The sequence below is a fragment of the Catharus ustulatus genome, chromosome 2, assembly GCF_009819885.2.
Source record: "Catharus ustulatus isolate bCatUst1 chromosome 2, bCatUst1.pri.v2, whole genome shotgun sequence".
Classification (NCBI taxonomy): domain Eukaryota; kingdom Metazoa; phylum Chordata; class Aves; order Passeriformes; family Turdidae; genus Catharus; species Catharus ustulatus.
In genome coordinates this window covers 2,771,375-2,792,395 of record NC_046222.1, presented here as the reverse complement: position 1 = coordinate 2,792,395, position 21,021 = coordinate 2,771,375, and the positions used below count along the sequence as shown (strand labels likewise).

General features: G+C 39.1%; 2 protein-coding genes across 5 annotated transcripts in view; one reads left to right on the top strand and one right to left on the bottom strand.

Moving 5' to 3' along the window:
• Positions 1 to 20,600, bottom strand: part of ARL13B (ADP ribosylation factor like GTPase 13B) — a 31,578-nt gene extending 10,978 nt beyond the window's left edge. For 3 of the 4 annotated variants that reach the window (XM_033051390.2, XM_033051391.1, XM_033051393.1), the window contains exons 1-4: positions 20,529 to 20,600; positions 18,068 to 18,231; positions 17,713 to 17,783; positions 15,650 to 15,899 (exon numbers count right to left, since the gene is read on the bottom strand). In XM_033051390.2, the coding sequence (XP_032907281.1) occupies positions 15,650 to 15,899; positions 17,713 to 17,783; positions 18,068 to 18,126 (380 nt within the window). In that variant the 5' untranslated portion in view covers positions 18,127 to 18,231; positions 20,529 to 20,600. The remainder of the gene's footprint in view (positions 1 to 15,649; positions 15,900 to 17,712; positions 17,784 to 18,067; positions 18,232 to 20,528) is intronic. The other variant, XM_033051392.2, reaches the window with a different exon arrangement.
• STX19 (syntaxin 19) lies at positions 6 to 12,275 on the top strand. Its single transcript, XM_033051394.1, has 2 exons — positions 6 to 2,788; positions 10,733 to 12,275. The coding sequence occupies exon 2, from the start codon at positions 10,846 to 10,848 to the stop codon at positions 11,722 to 11,724; it is 879 nt and encodes a 292-aa protein (XP_032907285.1). The 5' UTR covers positions 6 to 2,788; positions 10,733 to 10,845; the 3' UTR covers positions 11,725 to 12,275.
• Positions 20,601 to 21,021: the final 421 nt, after the last annotated feature.

Below are 21,021 nucleotides of genomic sequence, written 5' to 3'. Positions count from 1 at the left end.
TAGAGGGAAGATCAAAAGAAACACTCAGCATCCTGCCACAAGAGAGACTCTCACATCTCCAAAAGCTGAGTTTGTGACAAAACTAGGAACAAGGGGAAAACTGAGAAAGAAAAGATAAAATTCTTTGTTTCAGGTTTAATTATTTTTGATGTTAGACAATCACTAAGGTGGCTAAGTAATAATATTATTTCTAGAGAAAGCAATGATATTTACAGTTAAGAAATTGGACATAAAAGGCCATCCTGCTTTACATCTCAAGCAATAGAGGACAATCTCCTGGGAGTTTCTGGAAGGAAGTTCACAGTTATGCAACTTCCCAAACCATGAGCATTTCCCTCTTCAAAAGTGCTTGAGGATCATCTCAGCTCCGCCTGCTACTCAGCATTTCTCTCTGATGCCAAACAATGTTTTGAACTAGCCCTTCCTGAATAAAACTTAAAATGTAGAGGGAGGAACTTGCATGAATGGCTCTTAAAACTGTATTTTATTACAGGAAAGCAAAAAATCAAAAACCAATCACATAGTTCAAAACAAGTATTCTGTAAGATGAAGATTGTTGTCTTGTCACTTATATATGGTAGGAAACATGACTCTAGAAGAGAGACATTCATTTAGAAGTATAAAAATACAATCCAACCTTATTTTGTACTTTCTGCATTAATAATCCAAACTAAATGCTGCACAGCATTAGAAAATATGCAATTTGTACTTGCTTCTCTCTCTAATAAAGGAACTCCACTAAAATAATGTTCCTCTGAAATTAAGCAACATTTCAATGACATGAGAACTCTGACTCAATTTTCTGGATAAGATCACAAATATTTGGCTTCAATGGCAGAAGGTTTTGGAACCAGACATCACAGTCTTCCTTCATTATCATTAACTTAAATGGCTTTTAGGGAACTTAGGCCAAAGCTTGTACTTTGAATTTATGTTAATTCCTTGCTGGGAAGGAACAGTGGTAAGAATTCACTCCACAGTTACCAGAACTTGTCAAGCACTTTAATTTCATCTCGGACTTTATAATTCCATATTCTCCAGAATCCCAGTATGACAGCTTTAATTCTTAATTATTTTAGTCCCAAGAGCTTTTTTCAGCATCAAAACCATTAGAAAAAAGCTGTGCTGCATCTACAGCCCAAAACCCCACATTCCTTGTCACCATCACCCTCATGAGCTATGATTCATTATCTAATCTTTCATCTTCCTTTTCAAGAAGAATTTGTTTATGAAGACCACAGAAAAGCAGCTTCTCAAATGTCCAGTCTCTCTCAATCTTTATCATTCTTAACTATTTGTAGTCCAAACCATTCACACCATTGACTTATTTATCATCATCCTGGGGATAAAAATCCCTGTCCTACTGATAATCAAAACTTTGCTGGCTTGGCCTGCAGAGCTGGAAAGAGCATAAACTCTTCTTCCTGCCCTTCCTTGATAATGAATTCTCACTTCCTAAAGAGAGAATTTCTACAACGCTTTGTATGATTTAGTGCAGGGATTCCCAAACTGCTGCTCAATGCATATACAGAACCTGTGATATTTTCAGAATGTTTATAATACTTTAGCATTGCTTCTTTTCACTAGCCAGCTAGAACAAGACTTGTCCACTCAGTATTTAGCTACGAAACCAAACCTAAACCAGGGAAAAACTGAAATGCAATGCAAGAAAGTAATTAAAAGACTAGAAACAATTACCTCCACTTTTTTTTCTCCTCCACATAACCTATTCTGTTACAGTCTGAAAATCCTGTGCTGCCTCTTAGTCTCAAAAAGCATTCCTCAGAAATGCTCTCAATTCATCTAGATGTAATTGAAGGAAGTATTTCTGAGCACTGTTTGTTGCCACAAGCCTATTCCTCTCTCACCTGAAGATTAAATAACTGCACTATTTCCACTGTTCTTGCTCTGCACAGCCTACAAAGCACAGCTGAAGCAGAATGAAATGCTGGTAAGCTGCATAGCTCAGTGGCAGTTTGACACTAACATCCTGCAGCTCGCAGCAGCTGCTGATTTTTAACCTCTAGCACCTTGAAAGGTGTCATATTTGTCTTTCTGGTCAATTAGCTTCCACCTTCTCTGCAGCAGTACTGACTGCATTCCAAAAATATGGCTGAGGTGCTGTACCTGGAAAAGCAGCAATCCAAACAGCTGTCTCTGCCTGATCTCCCCAGGAACTGAAGTGGTTTTGCTCAGGTCCATCTACTGCTGCTACCCTGCTCACTTCAGACTTAAAGTCAAACTTCTAAACAGAGCTCAAGTATTTTTAAGATACTGTAATAAAAAGCATTATTCTGCAGGGGCTTTTTCCCCCCCATGAACAGATCCATCTACCCTCAATAACTCCTCTTCCCTCCATGCTTTGGTGCAGAAAAAAGCCAAGCCTGCACTTGCACTTGTGCTTCCAAGGTAGGCACTGCTCCACTTGCAGCTTCTAAGGGGAGCTGCTCCAAGGCACTTCCTGCTCCTGGGCACTCCGGAGGGATCCGCCTCCCAGCAGGGCTGGCTTTCAAACAGGCACAACCAGATTCCCCAGGCACCAAGTAATCAATTTGCCTGTCTCCTGCAGTTGCAGAAGGCAGTTTCACTCTACCACTCCTGAGGATGATCGCACTTGGACAACGATATAAGAATTAGAAGCAGGAAGAATGAAGGAAATACTTCATGGAATGTTACTCAAACACGTTACTTAGGGAATATTCTGGAAAAATGTTTTTGGGATTATACTGAAGCTTAACCTCAAGAGTTTCTGTGAAAAGGGTAAAAGCCACCAGTACAGGATTCAGAGGTAAATACTCTTCTCTTACTTAATGTTTCTAAATTTGCAAATATCAGAAAAAGGCTTTGTAGTGGGGTTTAGAATGGAAATGTGCCGTAGTGTCAAGACATAAAAATAACATGTGTCTGATTTTAATTTTCAAAGTCAGTTGAACTTCATATATAGCACTTTTTCATGTTTAAAAACCTGTAGGAGGTATATATCAAAACATACTTGAAAGCACAGCAGAGTGGCTGTTAGTTTATTGTGTAAAGTTTGCTGAATAAGAAGCTTTCATCTATAAAATCATGCTTGGCTTATTTCAGCTTCACCTAAAGTATATTTGAATTGTCTTAGTGTAACAAACATACCTCATGCTAGAAATAAAGAGAAAGTAGGCATCTACTGCTTTTAGATCAAGTAGGATTTTTCTAAACAACTGGAGAGCTTTTGAACTTTAAGAGTCACAAGAAACAATGTGGAAAGGGAGTGTTATGTGTGCATTGGCACAACTGACATCTACTGCTCAGTGACAATATTTCTCTTAGAAGCCACTTCTGCCAGAGAAAAACAAAGTGAATGCTGTGGAAGTTCCCTGACCTGTCTATAAAATCTCAATTACTGAACAAAGAGGGGAAAAAAACCCCAACAGAAACCAAACCAGTATTAAAAGTTTACTTTGCAATACAAAAACTGTAAAAATGTCACAGACGTGCTACTTTGAGGGTTATATTTACTCAGAATCAGTGATCACAACCCCAAAATCTGGGGTCAGATCTGCAGAGTGTTCATCAAAATTAACGAAGAGCAAAGCATCCCTGAGGTCAAAATATTACAGCATCAGAACAATCCCCATGATTGAAAGCAAGTGTAGGAAAATGAATCTTTATGAGAATGGTTTACCTAAGATCAAGAATTATTCTTTAAGGCTACTTCAAGGAGTCATAGCTTTGAGGGATGGAATTGGCTGGGAGATCAAAGACAGCAGCTTTGAAATTAACAGCAGTCTAAACAAGGGGAAGGAACACTGCACTCTACAGTGAATCTTCTATTGAAAAATACTGCTCTACCATTTTTCCTTTGGAATTTTTCTCTCTCATCCATTAACCCTTTTCTTGGCAGTCCTGTGGATAGCCATCAGAAGGATGTTCTTTTATTGCAGAGAAGTGAGGCCTCAGCAGATGCAGCATGAGAAACTCAGTCTCTTTATGCTTTGCTTATGTTAACATCCATGAAAGTCAAACTCCTGACCCACACACAGGCAAAAATAAGTGACTTGTCCGCTTGTTTTGCTTGTTCCTTCTTCTCTAGTTATTGGCAGTTTGAGCTTTTTGAGGAAGCCATGGAAAACAGAATTCTTCATACTTTTAACAAACAAATAGGAGACCAGACCAACAGTTTCAAGAGGCCCATAAAAGGAACTCTTGATGAAGTTCTGAGCTTGCTCTATCAGGTGATTTTTTGCAGACTGCCTTCCAAATGCAAATGTTAACAGACCTTCAAGCACATTCTTCTTTAGCATTTCAAGCCCCTTCTCCTTCTGGGTTGCTGACAGCATTGATGAACCTATCAGTAAATTTTGATGGTTGCCATGTGACTCTTTCTCAAATAAAGAGATATATTTCAATTCATGCCTTCAATTCTCATGCAAAACAAGAATTTGAATATTACGGTAAACCATAATGAAAAAAAAGGTGAATAAAGTGTTACAAGATTATTTTCCTGCTTTCATGCAACTTCAGGGAGCTGTAGGAGACATTTCTGTAAGTCAGTATTTTCCCTAGACAGTTCCTCCAGGTCACATTTAAATAAGAGAACAGTTAAAAACTAAGATGCTAAACTCCTCCTGTTTGCAATACCTCTAGGCAACTTCAGTCTCATACTAGCTTTTGAACTGGTCACAAGAACACCAGCAATTATAATTAGTTTCATTTTGTTAAGTGGCCTCATTCTCGCCACAGGTCTGAATCATATTCCTATTTACTGAAAACGTTTCTTGACACACTCTGCTCTGCTATCAGTTCAGTCCCACCTCTTGGTCAAACAGGCTGCAGCCAACAATGTCTGAGCTCACCTAAATCAAGTTATGTTCAGCTTCCAGATGTGCAATTCCAAAACAAATGGCAATAAATGATATAGCAATATATTTTTTGACAAGATTAAAAAAAAAGTTAATTGCTTTCTTATACTCTATTTCACCTTGCTATATCAAACCCTAGGCAAACTAAGTAGAGTCCAATTGCCTGTATATTATTTTTTTTTAATCCTGCCTTACATTTATTACAGGTGAGTTCCAAGGCTGTGAGAGGCAGCTCTGTGGCGTGACAGAAATGAAACGGGAATGTAAAGCAGGTGGGATGGTGCAGGCACAAATTCTGAGTCTGCAGTTCTACTGTCAGGAAGACAAATCTCTCACACCACTTAGAGCAATACAAAGCTGTTAATATTAGTTCAAGCTATATATCCTATTAATTCTACCTGTATTCTGTCCTGCTGTAGGCCCTTTCTCTTGCTGCTATTGAATTTTCAAATACTGCTTTAAAATATATCAATATTTGGACTTTAATGATGTGATCTTTGGGCAGAGATCATCATGACTTTCTTTCTAGGTTTTTGTGACCTCTAGGTTTGTGAGGACTCTTAAAGAGCACTAATAACAGCAAATCTCTGGTTAAACAGGTAAAAAAAATCACTACCACACATGAAGTTCTTACCAATTACAGAGAATTAGCAGCAGACTAAGTGACTTGCAGAGTGAGATCACTGTTTTGTCAGTGAGGTGCAGTGAACTCCTCACCTCCTACTACCCACAGTATCAGCAGGAACATCTGCAGACATGGAAATGCTGGTAAATGCTTTTCCTCAAGTCTGCATCTGCAGCCACATAGTCGTAACAAAGATTTCAAAACTCCAAGGAACAAGCTCAGATTTGCAGCTGATTCGCTGTATGTATCTTTGAATCAAATACTTCAAAAATAGCAGAATACCAACACAAGGCAGCTACATCTCCTACAACATGATTGCTACAGATTTGTGGTCAAAGGCCCAAGAACATCTTGAAGTATTTAAAGTCTGTTTTACCACTCTCCACATCTCTTGGAAAACTCACTCCAGAGAGCATGATTTGGCTACACTTTCCCAGCACCTTTGCCTTAATTCTTCCCCACCTTATGAATTCTTTGAATACTCAGGTCTGCCTTACTACATTTGAATTTCTTGGTTTTACTCAATATCCACACTTCTCCACCTCCCACAATCCATCTCCCACTAATTAGAGAATTCCCAAGATACCTTGCTTCAAATGCAGCATTTCTACTCTTGTACATACTGCTAATTTTGGTTTCGCTGGGAAGTCTTGTGGCAGTTTTTATGTGGTGATAGGACAAGGCTGAAGTGTTTTAAATGTGAGAGGAAAGATTTAGATCCCATGTTAGGAAGAAATTCTTTACAGTGAGGGTGGTGAGACTCTGGCACAGGTTGCCCAGAGAGAATTTGTGATCATTCCTTTTGCTGAAACTGTTACTGATTTTGCACTATCATCTAATCTGTGGCATATTTTTAAGCAGGCAAGCTCTCTGCCTTTGGCATTTTCTTGTTGAGCCACTCCCACACACAGAAACTTGAACTTACAACTATTTTTAAGTATGTTTTTCCAAGGACTTATCTTACTACAGAGATGGTTAAGAGGATATTTTCATCCAACCACCTTGTGTCTGATAATCCTTGCTTCAAGCACATTTGTTTACAAGGTATTTAAGTTAAAGGGAACTTTTTAAACGAAGGAGAAAATAAATGTAACTTAAAGCAAGATATCCTACTTTTGTTACTTCAGATACATCTTAGATTAACTGAGCAAGATTTCAAACCACCACCAAACAAGTTCCTTCTTTCCTTGTGAGAACATGAGAGAGCACAAACTGAATTTCAACTCAGAACACCAGCTTTCCCCAAAGACTACTAAACATTTTAAACTATATCCATTTCAATAGTGCATGTCTCTCACTAACTTTTTGTTGCTAATTTGAGACACTTAAGCAGTAATCAAGCTCCAGAGTACGACTCCAAGATTTACTCATTGCCATTGTGCTCAGAAAGAAGTTAGATGGGTTTCTTGCACCACATGACAGAGCTGTAATGTAATTTCACTGCAGCTTGGAAATGAATATAAAATAGTAACACACATACAAAATAAAAAAAAAAGTTTAGGATTACATGTAACATGAAATTCCTTTTGGACACATTGCCTGAAAGCATGGTCTACCCAGTGCCCTTAACTGACTCTTAGCCAAGGGTCAGGAAAACAAACCTATCCTTATTTTTGGTGCAATCATTTAAAAAAAACCAAAATAAACAAACAAAAAAAAACCCCTTCCCAAATCCAAAAAACCCCACTAACAAACAAAAAACCAGCAGTTTCAGCAGAGGTAAATAAGGCAGCATGAGCCAGAACACAGATCTCAAAGAGCTCTTAGAGAGAGGATTCTGTTCTTTGATTGCCTGCAAGTCCTGTTCTGTGGAAGAGAGTGCAGAATGTTAAAAGCAAGGTAAGGTGACAAATTGTATCAAAGATCAAATAGAAATGGAGCCTTTGCTCTCAGGCACTTTGACTGAAGTGCTGAATAACCAAGAAATAGTGAACAAAAGCAGAAATTAAAATAAACAGGAGGCTTTGGGGATTGGGGAAGAAATAAAACAATCCAGCAAAGCCAAATAAGAAGCCATTAAACCCAATTACAACCACAAACAAAAGAGTTCCATACAATTAACTTCCCTACTTCACAAATCCAATTATGTCTTTTACTTAATGCAGCCCAAATCTTATTTTTGGATGTAGGCTCCTTGTTTTCTGGGTCTACTGATAAATTTACCAGACAAGTAGAAGAATATTCTATGTAGCTGCATTGTAATTAAGCAAGTGGACCTTTCAACTTGCCTTTTTTTAATGGAGAAGCTAATACAAAAAATTTCATTTCTGTCAAACTCATTATCTTTGAATTCTGGACATACTTTATCATCATAAGAGATTCTAATCATGGTCCAGCTACCAGCCTCTATTATTCCCCTAGTCAGTGTGCTGTGGTAATTGTCTTTATCAAGACTTTCCCAGTCACAGAAGGTATCTGTTTAAATGGAGAGATTCATATAACCCTGTTCCTGAGGAGCAACACAGCCAAGTTATCAGAAGGCAAATACAATTATATGAATATATTATTAAATATATTTTTCAAGGATGTGAAAATTGCATTTCTGAACCTGTAAACTATTTATAATTATATACAGATATATATATATATATGAGGATGATTCAAGAACAAACTTCATCACCAATGGGTTTGCATTATAACAACACTGCAATGGGCAGTGAATGTAGGGGCCACACTAAGTCACTGGAGTGCTTTCAGTCCACATATTCCATTTACTCCACTGAAGAACAGGCATGTTCTCCCTTTACTGACAAAAACTTCAAGGAAAGTGAAGTGCTTTCATCTCAGTGGAAAGAAAAACAGGATGTGCCCCTATATACAAACACGCAGGACAAAACAAGGACTCAGTAAATGGACAGAGGTTGTTGTGAAACACTCAAGAAGCCAAGCCAACAATTTCCAAGGTTATCTCTGTCATGAAGACATCCTCATTTCTTTGAAACCAGCATGTGTTCCAATTGCCAGTATAGTCAAGCACAATTATTGGCAAGCCTGTTCAGTGGCAGGCTTTGAAGGCAGGCCTAACAGCAGAGAAGATATGAAACTAAGATTCAATTGCCTACATTCCAGTCTTTTGTGAGACTGATCTTTACACAAGAAAAAAAAATCTCCAGTCTTTTCTGCTCTCTCCTTTGATATTTAAGAATATTTGCAGATTTGTTTTGCAGTTCTGTGAGTTTCCTCCCTCTAGCCCCAAGGATCACAGCTATTTCAAGAGCAATGCACCAATTCTCTTAGACACGAGAAATTCTTGTCACCTCACAGCATAAGCACTAATGGTGCCCTTAGAACTTGCTTTTAATCCCAGGTTTGCCCAGCCCTGCTAAATTAACATGGGTCAGCAGATGTGTGAGGCTGGACTAGAACAGATTTTCAGGTCACTTCTCTGAAGCCCTGTTAGCAGCCCTGGGTCCTTTCACATGCCCCAGGCTGAACTTTCCCTGTTGGTGGTGCCAAGCAGCTCTGGAACATTCCTCAAGAATGTCATCTGGGAGAAACTGCCTGACTTCTGCCATGGGGACATCCACTGAAAAGTTCAGCAGTGGAGAGGCATTACTGTCAGGAAATGAATACATTTTGCATCTTCCCTACCCCAGAATAACAATTCTCCAATAAATAACTTGCACACTTGTCTGATCACAAGTCTCAGCACATTACTGTAACTTCTAACACTCTCCAGGCTTTTGGGATTCTCTTAATGTGAATCAACAAACACTAAATTCAAATATTAAGGCCTTAAGGGGGGAAAAAAAAGCAGTAAGGAAAATCCACACTAGGGTAGAATATCAACATTCTTTCTCATGACTGACCTCTAAAGCATTTCAAGTTTTGTTTTTCAGCTAATCCTTCTGCAGAAAGCCAGATTTAAGTCTGTGAAGACGTGTCCACAATGCTCAACTCCATGCCTTATACAAAAACCTATTTAGAGGCTTTAAATATGCATAGGGGAGCAGAGATACCACAGCAGTATCATTTGGAACTGTTCAAATACAAGAAAATCATTTGCATATTGACAGGTTACTGGATAGACCCTTTGCACTTTCTAAAATGCATTTTTTGGATACTATTAAGAAATCCTATATTTGCTTGCTAAGAAAAAAAATCTTCAGAATCAGGGTTTAAGAAGAGTTGCACCTATCTAATGCTGCTTTTTCAGAGAACAGCCCTAAAAGCTCTAAAGCAGCCAAAAGATACCACTGTGCTGTTTAACCTTTATGCTTGAACAGCTCTTTGAAAGACACACATCTGATTGAACCAGAAGACCCTAAGTAAAAAATCCCATAATCTTCTAGTCCTGAACATGTTACTACTTACTGAAATTTTCCATTCTTGATCACTGTCCAAGGAAATAATTTATGTAGAGTTTGAGAAAAATACTTTCTTCCCTATGATTAAAAATAGTTGAACTTGGTTTCTATTGGGCGTGTTTTAGAAAATATCTTGCTCTTAATTATCTCTCCAGTAAAGCTTGCACAACAGCTAGGGAACAAAACAAAACTGTATCTGCTTTCTGTTAAATAAGGAATAGCATTGAATTGTAGCCCACTGTGGTTCACAATGTACATTTGCATCAATTTTATGAAGAATGTAGATGACAGTATAAGAGTAGACAACAGTAATTTAAAAAAAGGCTTAGAAAATCTTCGTGCTGCAACATTAGTGATAGGGACTCGACTCCACAAAAACTCAAACATAAAAAATTAATTTATTTTCATGCTAAATTACTAGAGTTCTTAAATCATGGGAGTTCTGTTGATCTGTTTTATTGTAGCTAACTTCTTCAGTTACTATCTGACTCCCCAGCCAAGGACAATGGTGAAAGGTTTTTGAGTGTGGCCAAATTAATAATTCAAATTCATGCCAGAACGCTGATTTGTTACAAAGGTTGTCTCATAACCTCAAAAACTTAAATATTTGCTACTGAGAATCCAAAAGTGGCACAGCCACACTCACTTCTATTTTCAAAAGGATTTATAGGTTGATTCGTTTTCATCAAGAAAAGAATAACGATAAAATAACTGGAGTTACTCCTCTCTTCCTCCCCCAAATAAAAGTCCTCTCCACATTTCTCTGGTCTAACTTCTGTGTGCTGTATCACAAATATACCACAAAAATGGCCTTGGGCTACAAATCACAAGTTGTTCAGAATATCCCCCACTTCCAACTCATTGCTACTTTTACTTTGGTGCAGAGGGAAGTATCTCTAATCTCCAAGACTACTTTTCGTATATATGTTCAGTCACTGATTGTTGTTACATTTTGATTGCAGTGCAACAAAACAAACCAAACAAAAAAGATACTGGAATTAACTTCCTGTGTTGCAAGTGGGAAAAAATAACAAACCAAAAAACAACCCAGCAAAGAATCCTGACCACAAAAACCATGAGAGATCGTCTGCAAGAGCTGAAACTGAGGGTTAAAGAACTACAGATAGCTGGGGAAAACAATGGTGCAACTGTACAAGAAGAGGAGCAGGAGGAGTTTGAACAGCAGGCCATTATTTATGAAAAAGAGCCCATAACTGAAAGGCACTTGCACGAAATCCAGAAGCTTCAGAACGAAATTAATAACCTGGTGGAAGAAGTCGGCAAATTCAGCCAACAACAAAGAAGCCTGGTGTCTTCAATGAGAAGATTCAGCGTTCTCAAGAAGGAATCCAACATAGCAAGGGAGATCAAAATTCAAGCAGAGCACGTTCGCAGGTGTTTGGACGAGCTGTCAAAAACGGTGAGGAGGGCTGAGAACGAGCAGGGGCCGGCGCGAGCCACGGTGAGGATCCTGGCAGCCCAGCACGCCTTCCTGTCCCACCGCTACCTGCAGGCCATGCTCTCCTACAACGAGGCCATCACCGCCAAGCAGGACAAGTGCAGGACCTTCATCCTGCGCCAGCTCGAGGTAGCTGGCAAAGAGGTGTCTGAGGAAGAAGTCAATGACATGCTCCAGCAAGGAAAATGGGAGATTTTCAATGAAAATCTGCTCACTGAAGTCAAGATCACTAAGGCTCAGCTGTCAGAGATTGAGCAGAGACACAAAGAACTGGTCAATCTGGAGAACCAGATCAAAGACATGAAAGAACTCTTTATCCAGATCTCAGTTTTGGTGGAGGAGCAAGGGGAAATGATCAACAACATAGAAATGTGCATGAACAACACTCAAGAATATACTCAAGTATCTAAAGAAAAGTTTGGGCTTGCAGTCAGGTACAAAAAAAGAAACCCTTGCAAAGTGATTTGCTGCTGGTGCTGTCCGTGCTGCAGATGACATAAAAAATTAACTGTTTGAAATACCAATGGTTCCTCTACACCAAACTGATCTTGGAAAGCACTCTTGGGATCCCTCCACTGCTTCACTCTTCTTCCCATTTTCCCTTCAGCAGAGATCCCAGAAAAAACCACACTCATTTTTCAAAACAGAGTAAAGAATGTTATGGTTTTCACAGAAACATGTGAACTACAGAAAGGATAAAAGTGACACTTTTTGGTTCTTCTAAGCTTCTTCAAAGTTTAGAAGTTCTAAAGTTTAGTTTGGTTCTTCAAACTGAAACAGTGTGATAACAAACTCCCTGTGCTGTTGGGAAGCATTGAAAATACTGTTAATCTCAAAAACAGGATTCATAAAAATGTTTTATTTACTTTTCACAAAATAATAATAAGTATTTTTAATTGCCTTGTGTTTTTTCAGAGTTTATATTTACTTGCTCAAATTCTAAATGTTTTTTTTTAACCCAGGAATCTGAAATTCTACAAAACAAATCCACACATGAAGCAGACAGCATTGTAACAATCCAGAATGGGATCCCAAACCAAATATGAGGTCAGAAAACTTACCAGGAGTGTTTCAATACTACCTCTATAGGAAAAGTTCATATTTGACAGAGATATTTTTATATTATTCAGTTTCCCAGGCACAGCCCTACCAGGATAGGGGAATATGATCCTTAATTGCACACTCACATCCTTAATGCTGCCTACCCTACCTAAATACACAGTCACATTTGCAGTCTCAGTTTTGCTAGCACAAAAACTAACAAAAAAATAGAATGACAAATAGAACTCCATCCTTACACCCCTTCCTCCTCCCTCATACTCTGGAACCAGAGAATGATTTAGGTCCCTCCTGTAACCAGCTCCTTTTGGAACTGAGTGAGAAATAGCTCTTCATGCAATTTAGCAGACAACAACAATGTAACTGAGACAAAAAAAGTATTTCCAAAAAGAAATTTTAAAAAAATAATTTCACACTAAAACCAAACAGCAAACCACAAATGTATTCCTGAACTGCTTTGTGCTGTGCAAAGACACAATCAAGACCACTTTATTTGGATAGTCAGAGAAGGCAGAAGAAACTGCACTGCAATTTTGCAAGACACTAAGTGAATTGGATATTTTTAGTTGCATGTACTGGGAATAAAAAATCTACTATCAAAGTCATTCTCACATTGGGATATTTAGAAATAGTTGGATTCCTTCCATCCCAGATAAAAACTGCTATCAAAATATAATCAAAGGTCTGAACCTTAAATTGAAAAATACTATTTACACAGTAGCAACAAAAAATAAACTTAGATGATGACACTACTGAAACTATTGCATTAAATACTCTCCCCTTGACTGCATTAAAAATACCTTCCAAGGGCAGAGTAGAAATCAGCCAATAAACAAGAGCTGTATTTCAACTGTGGAATAAAACTAAAAAAAAAAAAATTTCAAAATTCATGTTTTAATACTTAGGAAAACAGCTGCCTGAGTAAGTCATTTCCAGATGTAAATTGGTTAGAAACAGGCAAAACAGATAAAACACACTGAAGGAGAACTGGAGTGAGAAAGACTTGTGGAAGCCTTTTCCTGGATAGGGGCTACTATTAACTGACAATAAATAGTATGAAATAATAGTATGAACAACAGTTTACACTGAATTTGATATTGGGCACTCAAAATTATTAGCAGCAGAAATTTTGCAGTTATCACTAAAGTAACTTCCCAGTTTTTTCAGGAGTTACATAAATACGCAGAAAACCAAACAAATTAATTTCTTCTTTCTATGAAGAAAAGTGAAACATTAATAGCTATAATCCCTTATCACCAAAATAACAGGTAGAAAGCTGTCTCCTAACAATATACCTGTCCAAAAATCTCCTTGGTAAAAAATATCAATCACAGCACATGGACTTGCATTTCCTCTTGCACGTGCTCCACGTCAAATTACAAAAAGCCCCCAAACCAAAACAAAGACTCCAAACAAACACAACTAATCCCAAACAAAAGCAGCATTTGCCTACATAATATGATGTCTGTGTGCTCCTTTCTGATAAAAGAAAGGACAAAAATAATCCTAAGTGAGGAAAATTTAAACTTGCATGCCTATATAAATCTTGAGGATTTACCCATAAACATAAATTAGGTGATAACACTGAACAGTAAAAAAACCCAAATGACAAGTCTAACATATCTCATAATTTATACCAAGAGACAGTAAAAGACAATATTATCAACACTTGAGCAAAATTGTCTTAGAATGATTCTGTGACAGCTCTGTGGGAAGCAATAAATAACAACATGGGAGAGCAGCAATTAAATTTGTAGAAAACATCACGCTGAACATCAGATTTCTCATATTGCTATATTTCTGTAAAATAGATTATTTAGCAACAATTTTATGTCCACATTGTGCAATTCAGTCTATTCTGCACAGATTAAAATGCACTAATTAAATAATGTAGCAAGGTATTATGGAACTTACTGCTACGTGGGTAGCAAGAATCTCATTTTAAAAAACCAACAAAACCAGCAAACGCATAAAATCTGAACATTAAAATTATTATAATATTAAAAAAGGCTAACTTTCAGCATAAATTTGTAAATCTGACAATATAGGAGAGAATTCTTAACTCAGGAGGCAAACTCACACAGGGAGTATAAACCACAGAACTATTGGATCCCTCCACGGAACTGGGACACTGCAAATGCAAATTCTGATCAAAGTCTTCAAGTTACATTTAACAAAAATAATAACATCAACAAACTTGGTTTAGTCACCATTAGAGCAATTAATAAATACACTCTGTTCTGATTAGCTACTGAAAGGGGTCAAAAAGCAGTATCAAGGTCTGGGGAAGTGAGTGAGTTCTCTGCAGGTCCAGTCAGGCACCCAAACAAACTCCATTGTAGGATTAGAACATAGAGATTTCTACAAAAAAAAAAACCAATACAACACAACCCCTCCCATAAAGTTGTATTTCATTAAAAAACACAGCACAGTTTTCCCGTGCCACAGCTGTATTTTCAAAACACATTTGAATTAAACTAAGTTGGCTTTATTGCCTTCCCTGTGCCACTAACATTCAGAGCAATGAAGGTAAAATCTAATCTATTTTCAACATATACACCATTACCTTGCTAAACTACCTCCACTTCATCAACACAATTAGCCAGGCTCAGCTGCAAAGCAGCAGAGCATCACTATTTCTTAAAAATTAAAGGTCTCTACTCTTACCTGTAGATTCTTTATGACAGCACAGGAGTGTTGTGCAATTCATGCATTATGGAGGTCTTTTACTCACCAGACAAAGATATTGACTTGATATACCATTTTAAGCTTTCAGAGTTTATTTTTAACTCCAAAAGAATACTTTTTCCCAAATATTTTTGGTGTGGAATTTAATGAAATGTGTTCTTTCCAATATTTTAACAAACTCTATTAAACAGAGAAAAAGCACGTGCCCAATACAATTAAAGCAAACCTCCTTTAAAGAGATTTTGCTGATCATGTATCAGCAGCACCATGAGTTAAGTGAACAAGACACTTACTGCTGACAGATCACACTATTTCTGAATATAATCAACCACTTATCATTTCATTAATTGATGTAGACATAAGTAGCAACAATATTTTTACATCATGTTGCTGTGCCAAATTTGTAAAGCCTTTTAACCTAGCATTTCAAGTAATATTAAAATTTTAAAGCGTTAAAAAAATCCCACCTTATTATTTTTCCATGACTAATGAAAGAAGAGACAAATAAATATCCCTGAGAAGGATTAAATAAAACATAAAACCATTGCACTAAACTAATTGCAATATTGGTTAGTGCCAAAATTACAGCAGTATTAGTTACAACAGAAATACTTCTTCAGGTCTAAATTCACCCAATTTCAGATTATTAGGAGAACATTTATACATTACTTACACTAACACAGGTTTTCCTGATATCTTAGGGCTTTTTAAAACTTCCATCATGGCTTGTTTTGTTTCTTCCATTCTTTCAATGTCACTGGAATCCACCACAAATATGACACCATAGGACTCAGCATAATAATTGCTCCAGATATTCCGAATTCGTTTTCCTCCTCCTAAATCAAAGATGGTGACTTCAAAGCGTCCCTGTTTAAGATTAATTTTGGAAAACCCAACTGTTGGAGCCACATCTTCAGGAGACTCTGTGAAAGAAGAAAGCCTTCAGTTTAAAGAGGGTTTTACAGTGGGATTTGTGTAGCAATATTCGCATTTTAAAAACACGGAGCGAAATCTCCCTGTTAAATATTGCTGACCACATTTTTGCTTACATGAAGATTTCCCCTCTCCTCAGGGAATTTTAAATGAATGACTCTCAACTAGTTACTTTGCATTAATTTAGATAGGAGCACTGGGGGAGTGGGAAGGGGAGAGAAAAGAGAGGGGCCCAAAAAGCAGATTTTAATATTTCACACCATAGTTCTTTTGCAGTGTTGGATACTCTACTGCGTTTTCACTTCCACTGCAATTTCCATGGTAGCAATCCAACTTTGAGAAGGAGAACAACCAAAACAGTTAAGGCATTATGACCTGGGAATCCTTGTGCTCTCCCAAATTTTTTTTTTATCCTTTGTGGTTGCCAAAACAGCTTCAGAAGTTCAAACCAAAGGCTGAGATGAAATGACTGAAACCATATTTTTCTGAGATGTAAATTATTTGATTCCCTTCATTCAAGGCCAGGGTTTAGCTTTTGTTTGTTTGCTTGTTTGTATTTGCTGGGTTTTTCCTAATTTACCATGCAATATGCTAAAAAATTATAGATTTCTATTGAATATTTTTGCTTGCTGTCTCCCTTTCCTGAGGGCAAAGAAATCCTTGCCTCACACCACTAAGCTGTGCCTGCAGGGCTGAGATAATTGGATCTCTGTTTCATGCAGCTGGTAGCACAAGGCAAGAGAAAAATGTAAAATTCAGCTTGTTGAGAGGAAAAAAATGAAGGCCTGGCTAAAAGCACTGAGCTCTGAAGAGCAATGCAGAAACTGAATCCCCATCAGCCTTCTGCTCCTACCCTTAAGATGAGCATTCAGGACATTTAAGCCCTGGGAAACACTCAAAAGAAATCAGAACTATCTTTCCCTTGAGTTTCCCACATTTTTATCTCACTTTTTCCCCTGAAAAACAGGACTTTAGGAAATAACTGTTACATTCAGATGGCAACGATAGTAGAGGTGATTTTCAAATAGAATGGAAGGCTAAGTAATGGAACACTCCTGTTTTCAGAGCAAGGATGGAGGAATAGGAGAGAATACTCATGATTTTATTTGTGCTTTAGCAAGTCTGTGAGCTTACATAACACAAGTAAACAAACTCGAGGTGGAGTCTCCAAGTCTGCCAAAACACTACTAAGTAAACTCTTGTTCTTGCACAAGATGAAAGTTATTTAGAAAGACAATCCCACAAGTGGAAGAAAAAAAATACAGAATTTTTATTCATAAGTACAAGTTTTATCTCAAATTATGTCCTGCTTGCATGTCCCAGGGCAAAGTACCCTTCAAAACTGAGTGGTCTCTTATTGGCAATTTTATTTATCATCATTTTCTGATTATAAATAATGATAAAAAAATATGTAACACCAGAACAATCCTTCATGTCATACACACCAATTTCCTTCTTTTAAACCTTTCCTGCTTATATATACTTACAACACTGGTTTTTATATAAAGTTTACTACTGTATGCACATTGCTGGAATGGTCACCTGAAAGCAACTTCAGCATGTGCACACAAGGAAAAAAGAAAAAAAACCCAAGTCCATTGATTGTATTGTCCATTCATTGTAATGTTTGTATCAGGATGTGATATATGTGATACTTGGATGGTACAACCACCAACATTTTCTTTCAACAATATGGGAGGGAGAGACATATTAAGAGATGAAGCAGTATTTTCAGACTTAAATCATTGAAAATTAGGAGTGATATGTTCAGTGCTCCATTTGGATGATGAATTGATCATTTACCTCCTTGCATTCCTCGGACTGTAGCAGTTTTCCCAGCATTATCAAGACCCACCATTATTAGTGTCACCTTCCTCCATAAGGAGAAAAAAAAAAGAAAGATAGTTAATTTTTTCCCTCTAGCTACACATCATTTATTCTATTTTTTAAACACATGCAGAACAAATTTACCACCAAATAATAGAAAGAAGAGGTATAAAATACCGAGGCATGTTACTGTTGTGTGCCTGGGGAGAAAGAACTTGAGGGTGCTGGTGGATGAGAGGCTGGACATGATCCAATATGAAACAATTAATAAAACACACGTGAAACACAGCTTGGGAAGGTGAGAAAGGTAAAATACTTTTCCCACATTTACCTGACAGGTTCCCTCCACCGTTTTAACCAGCTGCAGCAATTGGCCATTAGATTGAACATCTCTCTTCACCAGCCATCCAGAGCCAGCAAAGCTACAGGAGTATTGTGGGCAACCCAAGCAGACTGGCAGAGAAACTTCAGAGCCAAGGTCTTGTCTTGTCACTCCTAGAAAGAAAAAAAAAGTGAGAATAAAAAGTTAGGCTCACTGTACAAGGAAGGCAGCAGCCTCCTGGCTGTTTGATGTGCTATGTTCAGTCTCATTATCTTTCCCTTTTCCATCCTCTCACACTTCATCCACCCCCTTTTACAGATCTGGGCAGCCACCACACACTACTTATCCCAAATAATAATGCCAGGCCACAGCACAGAAGGAAACTTGCAAGTTAGAGGAGCAAGAGACACATCCAGCGACAGAATTTCAGTGCTCGTCTCACCACCACGTCCCACAGCTCTGCTGACTGACAGAGAATAAGGACCAATTTCAAGCATGAGTAAGACTTACAAGAACATAGCAGGATAAGGCATTAAAAGCAAACAATGAACATCCCTACCTGCTAAGTGTATTCATTTAACTGTCAATTTCTTTTGCACAAAAAGATCCCACAGCAAGGAGGCTGTGGCTCTCTAGTGAGTGTTTTGAGGAACTGGCAATGATATCTAGCAATTGTCACTAAATGAAATAGAAGTACCAAATATTTCCGTCATTTCACAATCCCACTTTCCACTCTTCATGCAGAAATAAACAAAATATTCCTCTTTTTGAGAATTGCCATAGCAGGTCTCCTAAAGCTTGTATCTCAAAATTCCCTTCATATTTTAACTTACCTCAAACTAAGGTAATTTTAGATTATGCCAAAAGGTGAATAATTAAATATTATAATAATTCTAATAAACTGTGATGGCCTAGATAATTTATAGAGGTAGGAACTGAACTCCTCCTGATCTTATGGAGATCATTTTCAAGGATGCCTTTGCATGGATCTGCTGTCATTCAGTGTCAGAATAGGTCAGGTTTCATCCAAAGCACAAACAAGAGATACTCTTTAAACATTTATATTCCATTATCCACGAGAACCTGAGAATAGCTTCTCCATGGGAGACCTGAGTGTATGAACAGTAAAAAAGTTCCCAAAAAGAGCAACATAATTACAACTGTTACAAGTTTTAAAGCCAAGCTCTGAAGAGCTTGATTTTAATACAAATTTTGTATTGATTTTACTACAAAATCAGTTTTCAAAAAAGCCCACACGCAGTGGGCTGTGGTGCCTCAACCCACGAGCAAGTCTGAACAAAGCTCACTTTGAGAACAGAGCTACACAAATATCTAGAAAACAAAATGTAACAGCTCAGGGAAAAAAATGTACCATTGTCATTTGGTCAAATGACACAAATGTAACATTTTCAGTGTCTGAGCATCCCCACCCCATTTTATACAGACTGTTTTTACAAACTGTCACAAAGTTGCTCTTGAGAGGAAGAGAACTCGTAGAAGAGTGAAAAGCAGAGAGTAACCATGCCCTAGCACAAGAATCTTGTTTAAATACAAAACCATAACAGGGGGTGGGCAGGAATTGACAAATTAGTTGAAAAATGTTCAGAAATAAGCCACTGGGAGGAAAGGACATTCAACACTGATGAAAATATTCCAGTAGGGAGGCAAGTCCCATTCTGCTGTGCCAGTTTGGAGGGACTTGATCTCTGAAATATGTATGGAACATATGACAGGCGTTTTATAGGCTGCATCAACATCCCAAACCTGTTCCAGGTATTACATCTGTCAGCTTGGTGAGGTCAAACAAAACCAACAAGCTCAGAAGCCTGTCAAACTCAGCACTGAAGCCTGCACACCATTTAGTAGAGTACATGTAATACACCAACTTCAGCAGAGTCAAGCTCTCACATTCTTGGAAACAAAGCTAAACAAATCATTTAGAGCTGTCCCTCCTCACACAATTTAATTACGCAATTTTCTGCTGTAATGTTCCTTGTCTGAATGTCTTTTTAAAGGGCACTTCACTGTGTTATATTTTGAACTGCAAACCGAGTGACTGAGCAGCAAAGTAGGCACACTCAAGAAAAATCTGTGACCACCATTCTCTCTGCCAAAATCATAGTTGGGAACTAAAAGTGCAACAAGTGTGTCGTTCTGAAATCCCGAAGCACTCAAATCTTTGGGTGAACAGTTTTAGGACCATCATATTTCCTGTAAAAAGATGTTACCACAAGCAGTTCAAGGGAGCATCTGCACTTTCCGGCACGTTCCCAACCTTCCTTTCCCGTCCCCAGGAGAGCAGCGGCTCTAAAACCCCGCATGTGTCACTCGCTCGTCTCTCCCGCTGTGGAAACACTTCTTTATTCACAAGCCCAGCGCTTTCTGTAAAATCCCCTCTCTGGAAGGAGAGACTCATCCCTCAGTCTGCCGCGCCCCCGCCGCCTCCCCGGGCCCTCCCCGCCCCGCTCACCGCTGCCTCCGCCGAGCCCCGCAGCTCAACGGCCGCGCGCGGCCCGCGGCCCGGAGCGCTCCGCCACGCGCGGCCCGGCCCCGCCACGGCGGCGGCGGCGGCCGGCGGGGACCGGCGGCAGCTCCGGGCAGCGGGGGCCGCGCTCCGGCTGCGCTCGGCCGCTCCCGGTGAGGCGCTCGGGCGGGGACGCGGCACCGGGCCCGTCACCCCGGAGACGGCCGACGGCGGCCGGCGCGGGACGCGCTGAGCGGCGCGCACGCAGACGGCGGGGGCGGGGCGGCGGCTGACCAATAGCGAGGGGCGGCTCGCCGGGCGCCCGCGGGGGATCAGCCAATCAGCGGCGAGGATCCGCGCCCCCGGCCCCCCGGCCCGTCCGGGAGTAAACACCGGGGAGCGCGCACAGCCGTGGGGGGCGAGCCTAAACCATGGGGAGCGACCCTACAGCTCCGGGGGTCCTGCCCGCTGTGCGCACTCCGCTCCCGCCGGGGATGCC

Bases quoted from the DNA above. Each gene is read 5' to 3' on its own strand.
- STX19 (XM_033051394.1), top strand. From the start codon at position 10,846: ATGAGAGATCGTCTGCAAGAGCTGAAACTGAGGGTTAAAGAACTACAG.